Source organism: Aethalodelphis obliquidens, unplaced genomic scaffold, assembly GCF_003676395.1.
Source record: "Aethalodelphis obliquidens isolate GAN/ISIS:26980383/991018 unplaced genomic scaffold, ASM367639v1 scaffold32, whole genome shotgun sequence".
NCBI lineage: Eukaryota > Metazoa > Chordata > Mammalia > Artiodactyla > Delphinidae > Aethalodelphis > Aethalodelphis obliquidens.
The window spans coordinates 3149104-3158237 of NW_020837976.1; the positions used below are offsets into that span (position 1 = coordinate 3149104).

Consider the following 9134-nt stretch of genomic DNA (forward strand, 5'->3'; position numbering starts at 1 on the left):
TTGTCCCAAAGCAGCAGAGCCAGGATTCAAACCAGAACATTCTAGTTCCAGAAACAGACTCTCAATAAGATATAATCAACCCTATAATTAAGGTCCTCCCTCAAGGGGGTCCATCATCCATCCCTTGTGCAGGCCGGTGCGCCTGTGCACTCACTCACACGGCTGCACAGGTGGGGAGGCTTCTTCCCCACCTCGAGTCTCTCTCCCCAACTCCCCTCGGCTCACCTACAGCTGAAACCCAAGCATCTCCTTCAACCGCAGGCCCCGCTGGTGCCGAGGCCCCTGGGGACCTCCACCACCTGGCTTCCTCCTCACCCACGTGTTCAACCTCATCTCTGTTTTGGTCCCTTCACCTGCTCCTGCCCATGAAGCTGCTCCATTTCACCCTCCCGCTCAGTCAGACCACCCCCAACTCCTCTCCAGCTGCACCTCCAACCGCCTGCTGCACAGCCCAGGTGCTCAAAAGGAAACCAGTCTTTCCTCCATCGCCAGGCCCTCTTCATCAGGGGCTCAGGCCCAGGTACCTTTCCCACCAACCTCCCAGGAAGCCTCGCCGGTGCAGCCTCCCTCACCCCTTCCCCCCCAACCCCCTCCCTGCGAGCCCACAGCCATCCTCTGTCCACCTCATCACCTCCCACCACGTGGTCTGCTCCCATGGGGGTACACCACGCCCACGGCACCCAGGCACTGGATAAGGGTGCCCCTGTCACCTCAATCCCGCAGCAGATCTGTGAGGCTGCCACTAAAATAACACCATTTCACATACGAGGAAACTGAGGGTTACACAGGTAAAGTGACCCATCTGAGGCCACATCTGAGAACGGCAGAGCCAGACCCGACCCAAGGCCTGGCTGGTTTGGAAGCTGGAGCTCTTACTCCTTATGCTGCACGAGGGTCACTCCTCAGCGGACCACTGACTAGGCTGAGCTCATCTATGCAGCCCGTCAAGAACCCAGCTGACATCCGAACAACTGGGGTTTCCAGGCTCCAAAGTGCCACGGCCCAGCGGTCGGACTTTATCAACGAAGACAACGGCTCACCTCAAGATCCCTGGGAGATGTCCTGGAATGTCAGGGCAGCACAAGCCGACACCAAGACTAAGGGCACGCCGAGCAATCAAGGGCTCAGGTACAGGCCACGTACTTCCTTTCTCAGGGAAGCAAGGTGTCTGGGTGAAAGCTGCCTTTGCTCTGATACAAGAACAACTGGTGCTGACTTCACACCAATGATACTCACCTGGGGAAGGACATATCCTGCCCGATACTGAAATAAACTCACCAAGGCTGGAGGTCTGACAGAGCCCAAAGGGCACCAGACGGCACGTGAGCTCAGCTCTAGAGATGGACGGTGGTAGTTGCACAACATGTGTTGTACCTAATGTCCCTGAACTGTACTTTAACTTAAAATGGTCGATTTTATGTGTATTTTATCACAATACATGAGCTCGGATGCCCTTCACCATGTAAGAGAAAAGCCCAGTGGCAAGGACTGCAGACAGCACGTTCTTGGTTACACTGAGATTAAACAGAGAAGGGTGACCGTCAGTTGAAACACCATGGGTCTGAGCGTCATGCGACACAGCCAGAGTCTCTAATAACAGGTGTTGTCAAAGCTCCACTTGGGGTCAGTGGGGGACAAGTTCAAAGAATGATGATTCTTCACAGTTCCTCTCATGGGCACTGACCAGTCTTACAGAGCTATTCATGACCACAAGAACTGTCTTATTTAAGCATTTAAACATTTGACTGATTCCTAAAATGTTAAATGAGTGTAGATTTTATTTTCCTTAATTACACAGCACCCACCCATCACAAATATTCAAACATTACAGGTGTATATGCGATAACATTGGAAGCTCCCCCTTACCTCTCCACTGCCACCCCATTCCTCAGGTTTAACCAATGCTAACTTATTAGATCTAGGTCTTCCGGGCTTTCAATTCCCTCCCACAGGCAAACCTGTAGAGATATATCCACGTAAACACACACAAATGCAGTAACTTTTACATAATCTCTACTACCTTCCGTGACTGGCTGTTGACTCTACCTGAACTGCCTCTACATGTATTTCTCGGGGTCCCCAAGGCCGGACTCCAGCCCTTGTCTGCCCTCCCTTGTTTTCTCCACACATTTCAGTCCACCCCCATCTCGGAACGGCCTCCCCGTTTACAAGCCTTACCCAAGACTCACTGCCTCCACTAAATTTAACTCTGACTCCTATCACCTGGATCTGGTCATGGTGCTCCCCCGTCGGGTGAGCTGTCCTGGGGCAGAGGCAGGTTGGCCCCAGGCAGCACCTGGCTGGTGCTCACGGGCATCCATCCTCACTGCTTGAGTCAGCAGGTGTCCTGCACCCAGAGCTCAGGCAAACCATTTCTCTGTGACTTACATTCCACAAGCTCCCCTGGGGATCCACCAGGACACAGTGGATAAACTTTTCCTTAGAGGACCAAATATTAAATATGATAGGTTTGTGGGCCCTAAGGTCTCTGTGCTACATACTCAACCTTGTCTGCTGTAGCTCAAAAGTATCCACAGACAATGGGTAAAAGATGGGCGTGGGTGTGTCCCAAGAAAACTATCCACAGCTACAGGCTCTAGCCAGGTCATAATTTGCTGGCTCCTGCTCTAAGATCAAGGAGAATTTATGAGTATCACAAAGTTGTGCATGAAGGCAGAACTTGCAAGAGTATTTTCTTGCCTTGGTCTCGAATGCCCTGTGAGGCCACAGAATCCTAAAGGGCAGAGCCCAGGTGTTATACTTCCTTTGAAATTTTCTATAGTATCTCATCCAGTGTTCACTCATTCAGAAACTGTCAAAACGTACAAGATGAGTTAAAGGAGCTTGACTGGATTATGTAAGAAGTTGCTTTGGCTTTAACCCAGAATTTAGTAGTGACAAGCCTAGGCTATCTCTGCTTTTAAAGGTTAGGCCACATGGTTATTTCACAACATGCTCTAGAGTTTAATTATTGGATATATGACTGCACAGGGAAGCATCTTTCAATAATAATAGGAATAGTTCAGGAAAGTTAAAAAAAAAAGCCCCTTCTGCTACGTGTCAGCAACTCTAGCAGCTGCTAAACAGACTCTAATTGGGAGCTCCCTGAAAGCACATCTTATCACATGGAGAAGCTCTGAACATCAGCAACAGAATTCTATACTCCAGGGTGAATATTAACTCATGTTCAAATGCTTAATGAACATCAACTGAGTGCCAGGCACAAAGTTGAGTGATTTCTCCCTCATTGCCTCGTTTATTTCTCAGACACCCCATGGAATAGTAGTATCACAGAATTTTACAGGTAAGGAAACTGGAGCTCAGAGAGGATTCTCTGAGGTCACATGGCTCATAAGTGAGAAAACCAGTAATGAGAAACAAGATTTTGAATGCCAAGTTAAGCATTCTCCCTCCTATTCACCTCCATACCCACCCCACCAGCTGCTGCACTGTTCAAACTTCAGCTCAGTTTGTACATGGACGTATCCTTAGATTGTGACAATGTGCTAGGGATGGGCTGTCCCCTCCACTATCATCCTACACAGGTGTCCCTCTTTCCACACAGCCTTGTTCAGCTGCAGGACTAATGACTACCATTTACATACAACTCTAGGCAGCTGTCAAGTCCTGACTCACTTTCTCAGGACCAGTGACTGTCCTCAGCCCCAGGCCTGTACCTGGCCATCCCATGCAGATGCAGTGCAGGGCCTGGGCCCCTCACCTCTGTTGCTGTCCTGGATGAGTAAAGCTCACGATGGAACCTGGAGACACACCCAGCTGCAGCTCTGGCGAGGGGTGGAGCTGAGGGGCTGGCCTGGCCAGTCAGGATAACCCAGGAGGCGGTGGCCCAGAGAATCCTGTCCAGAGATTAAGCTGCCTACTGTGTCCTTTGGGGTCAGGTATGCAGACCAAACAAATATGACAGGACATTTGGGGTGGAGGCTGGTCTACTCTGACTTTTATTGACGGAATTCTCTGGAACTCTGTTTTATAGCCAACCTGGGGTAGACATATCCACATAACAAAGGATAATTTGTGTGAGCACCAGGAACGCCTTTAGATGGGTATTTTAGATATATTTTTCGAGTTAGATGGGCTCAGCCAATCTTCACTTTACAGATAACCCCTCCAGCTTGCAGTTTAACTGACTTGCCCAAGGTCACACTATTAGTTAGTCTTAGACATTTCTGAGCTCCCGCACTCACAAGTTTGAAAAATAATCCAAAAGCCACAAGGCTAAATCAAAACCATGAAAGTGGATGGGGGTGTATACTGTCCGCAGGTGTCTTCCTAAGGAATGTTCACACAACGTGACAATTGAACCAAGGGTCATGCCAGTAGGCTAAATCCACCCCTGATCTATCACAGGCTTTTGGAGAAGCCACACTGGAGCCAGCAACATGCCTTGAACGTTACTGGCCAAGTAGAACATCTGCTAAACACCCATTCAACAGAGCTTGCTAAATATGAATAACCTGGCAGCAATATTCTGAATTTGAATAAAGCAGAGCCCGGAAGTCAGAAGACAGTGGCTCAAGCCCCAGTCTGCCATTTACCAACTATGACCTTGAGACAAACTTCAGCCTTAAAATCCATATCTGTAAAACAGGAAAAACAGCATCACACCTATCTTAAGGAGTCTTGGGAGGTTAAAACAAGACCAAAGGTGTCATCGCAATGGAGTACTATGCAAAAATTAGGTAATTCCTTTTTCCTTAGTCTCTTGTAATCCAGGATGCCATTTAAAAATATTGAGATAATTTACATACCATAAATTCACCATTGAAGTGTACAGTTTAATGGTTTTTAGTAACAATTGGGTAACTTTCCCCCCTATTTTCTCCAGTTTTCCTTTCATCCGCCCAGTAAGCATTAATTCACCCTCCAACACTCAGCTCAAAAATGGACTCCCCATCACATTCTGTCCCTTTATTAGAGCACACTTTTCTTTGCATTGTAATTTTTTTGTGTATCCACTCGTGCTCCCATCAACTATGAACAAGACAGGGATAGTAACTACTAACTTTTACATAGCACTTTACAGTTTGTAGACAGACCACTTTCTGACTAGGTGATTCTTTCGATCTACTAGTGTATCCTACATTGCACTCACTTCACATTTATGAAATTACTGAATGACGGTAATTTGAGTTCCTCCGTGGCCCAATTCTAAAGATTCCCTCACAAATCCCCCAAGAGCACACTTGCATCAGAGAGAGCAGGGGTTTTTTGGGTGTGTGTGTGTGTGTGTGTGTGTGTGTTTTAAAGTTTTCTTGCCAAAGCAAATATTCTAAAGACTGAAAATAACAAGCATGTTCCAAGCAAAGGAAAGCCTGTCGGGCCACCGTTGATCTTTGCAATCACGCAGACAACAAAGGCAAATCCAATTCTGATCCCTAGTAGCCTCTGAATGCCTCACCGATCTTATCCCCTCACCCAAATCCATGAAGGCCAATGATTTGTTGATTCAGGCCCTGCTGGAGATGGTAAATATAGTTCTTGCCCTCAAGGAGCCTGCAGCACGGTAGTTCATTCAAACATTTCTCTGTCTTTCCACAAGCACCCTGAGGAGTAGGTGAAGTTGTTAACCCCATTTTACAGAGGAGGAGACTGCCTTTGCCCAAGATCACTCCTGGTAAGAGGAAGAGTCAAGACCCACACCAGGTCTTTTAACTCCAAGACTTGTGCCAGGCCGTAAACGCTGCTGCTGCTAGAGCAGTTTAAACAAAGATTGAGAACTTCAGAGTGAAGGCATTCTAGTTGGGGGAACAGAGTAACAATGTCACAGATGAAGATGCTTTTGAACTGGGCCTTGGAAGATGGGCAGGGTTTTGACAGCAAGTAGTTTATTTGGCTGGAGAGCTGGTGCCCTTCACAGATCTGTGGGTGAAAGAGCAGACGAGGCACCTGAGATCAGGTTAGAGACGGCCCACTCCAGGCTTCCGCACAGGTAATGTGTCATCTGTAACACACCCCTGAAAGCACCCCTTTTAGGAGGAGTGGAGGGAGGGGAAGGGTTACCCAGGAAAGAGGATTCTTTGTTCTGGGTAATATGACAAACACTGAAGGAATACAAAGACCTATTCAGCAAGGCGTTTTCTTTCTGCCCACTTGCTAATAATAAAAAGCCTCATTTTCCCTTGATTACTTATGTTAGTAAAATAACTGATCACAGCATCAATCAAGGAATGGGAGAGACTGGGGAAGATTACCCACATTCGCTCCAATTTCAGAAAGTTATTCTTCAATGCTCTCAGGCTGAAAGATTAACCCATTCCCGATCTCCTCAGGAAAAGCAGTTTTAATGGCTTAATTCCTACCCAGGCCTCATTATGGTGCAAGTCCCTCAAGAAAAAGCTTATAAATATTACAGTCAGGAGAGATGCGTACTACTTCTCAAAACTGCACACATTATTTGGATGAGCACAAGGTTTAAAAACCACGCAGTCTTAGTAATGTGATTTCATCATCTGTAAAACTTAAAAGTTAAGGAAAGCAAAAATCCCCCACCCCACAGAGGTATTTCAGACTTTATGAAGGACAGTTAGTCTGCAATTCCGTGACAGAACTTTACTGGTGCTCAGACTCAACCCAGACGAGCTGCTCATCACTGGTGAGAATTCTAAAAGCGGGAACCGCCCGCCCCCCCCATCACATCTCAGGTGTGAGGAAATGCAGGTACTGAAAGCCTCTGCAGACATGAGGGAGCTAATCTTAAAAATATCAACACAAGGGTCTCCAGTTCATATTTGCAAACCCTCTCAAGGCTTCCAGGCATTTTGCAAGAAACTTGTGACCAACCCCTGACCCATCCCAAAAGTCCTAGGAGGAGAGGCACTCATTTACCATCAGCCCTGGCTGCTACCTTGAGGTAAAAGGATTTCAGAGATAAATTAAAGCTACTTAACCATGTGAAGCCTGCCTGTTAGATCCTAACCTAAAACTCTCGGGAAACTGAATAGCTGTATTTTCAAAGCAAATAACTGCTGCTATTTCTTGAGTTTTTACTACAGTGATGCGATCTCTCCAAACATCATTATGCATGGAGAGACCTCAATAACTGTATGAGGAATTGCTTATCTTCAGAAAAAGTTAGGCTTGAAAGAGTAATGAGCCCAAAGCCGCAGAGCTAGCAGGCGGTCTACCGGTTGACCCCATTCCAAAGCACCTCCCCGAAACCTGCTTTCCTCTGCCTCCCCTCCCCACCAGGTGTGTGCTCTTCCACAAGCCCACACCCCTGGCGACGCCCACACGCACACACAGGAGGCCCTTCCCGGTCAGCCACACCTACCCCCCTGCTGAGAACTATGCAGACGCCTCAGGAGAGCTTTTCCTGGTGCAGGAAACCCCTTGATCTGCCTTCCCCTGGGATTCACTGCCCCCTCATCACTGACACACCTATGAGTGGGCACGAGAACCTGGGATTCCCATCCGGATCTGGTTTAATCAGCACTAAATCCTTAGACATCCCTCCGGACACCCACAGTTTTAAAGGATAAAACTGTAGACACACAAATAGCAGCGAGGCGCTCATGCCCAGGGCTTCTACCAAACCAGGGGAAAGCCGACCCAGGGAGTTCCAGGCCCCTCCTCTCCACGGCTGGTATTGCGAAATCCAATTAACCCGCGCACCTGTCGGCCTCAGCTTCTAGAGATGTAAAGGGAGTGGGTAAGAAGTAACTTGCACTCTTTAGAAGACCAAGCTGCCTTCTGTAAAGTACTTAGGGCTGTTCCAATCTGGGGCCTGACGGATTGCTAACTTTATCTCCCCTCCCTCCTTCACCTTTAGGGGAGGAGGAGAAGAAATAAAGTGGTCAGATCTTCTAAACACATTTACAAAGAATTCGCGTGCCTCTGGCAGAATTAAGGGGGGAAAGGCAGGTTAAATAATACGAACCCTATTTCCTCTCTGCCCATGTTCTTCCTCCTCCCTTCACCCCATACCCTAAATCCAGAAACGAGGTGACCACAGGTGAAAGGAGCTCCAAACAGGTCAAATAAGCAGCCCCCAGTTGCCACCGTCTTCCAGACCACAGGGAAAACCGCGTGGCCGGAGAAAGCCACCGGGGAGCTGTGGGGGGACCTCCAGGGGCTCCATCGCTAGACCAACTTCCCCGGGATCCGCTGGACCCGCGGCTGGTCCTCTCTGGGGCCGGAGGCGCCTGAGCCTCTGGACAGCCCGCAGCCCTCCCCGCCTCGCGGCCTCACCACGTCCCCCACAGCCTGCCCGGGTCGCCGGCGGCCGCTCACCTGCGCCGGGCAGAGCAGCAGCAGGAGGAGGCCGAGGGCCGGGCCGCACGCACTCATGCTGCCCTGGCGCCGGGCTGCAGACGTCAGCGAGGGTACGCTGGCAGGCTCCGATCGGCGTCCGAGTCTGTCGGGGTCTGGCGCCGCCTGAGGGAGGGAACAAGCGCCAGCTGCGGCTGATTGCGCGCGCAGGTCAGGAATGACGATGGCGTCGTCGGCTCCTCCCACTTTTGGGCGGGGCCGCTGCCGGCACTGCCTGGACCCGCCCTAGACCTGTCCTGGGGCTGGACGGGCCCGGGGTGGGGAGCGGGACAGGGGCGGGGCTAGTCGGGACCCGACCGCCGGATCCCACAGCGCCCTCCCCAGTCCCAGCTCGGCACTTCTCCGTCCTGCGGCGCTTGGGAGCGCAGCCTCAGGCCAGGGACTCGCAGACCCGGGCCCCTGAGCATATCCGGGAAGGATACTTCTGGAGCTGTCCCAACGGCGTGTGGTTTTGATGGTTTAACTCCTTTCTCCCCTTTTTGTCTCTCCTCGATGGGAGACGGTGGCGAGGTTTTAGCACGTGGGATTGCGTGCGGATTATCTTCCCACTTAAGACCCCACTTCTCAGCGGGTCCAATTAGCACCCTAAGCAAGTTCTCCTTCCAAACCCAGTCACCCAAAAGGAATCCATGCCTGGGCACTTCTAGCAAAGCGGGGGGCGGCGCCACGCAGTGGCCTGACAGTGTTGTGATCCGAGAGCTCCACGGGCAGTGCGTGGCTGTGGACGATGCCTCAGAGCTACCCAATCTCTATTTTCTGTCCTCTCAGCCCACTTTTGGAAAAGCGCTAGAACCGCACCATCTGCTGGCGGAGCCAAGCGTGGCAGGGAATGTGCGGACGTCAGA

At 50.1% G+C, this 9134-nt stretch overlaps 1 protein-coding gene across 4 annotated transcripts in view; it reads right to left on the reverse strand.

Annotated features, from left to right (window-relative positions):
- Window positions 1-8414, reverse strand: part of NPC1 (NPC intracellular cholesterol transporter 1) — a 47509-nt gene extending 39095 nt beyond the window's left edge. The window contains exon 1 of one of the 4 annotated variants that reach the window (XM_027127598.1): window positions 8251-8414. In XM_027127598.1, coding sequence (XP_026983399.1) covers window positions 8251-8307 — 57 coding nt within the window. In that variant the 5' untranslated portion in view covers window positions 8308-8414. The remainder of the gene's footprint in view (window positions 1-8250) is intronic. The other 3 variants (XM_027127599.1, XM_027127600.1, XM_027127601.1) reach the window with 3 other exon arrangements.
- Window positions 8415-9134: the final 720 nt, after the last annotated feature.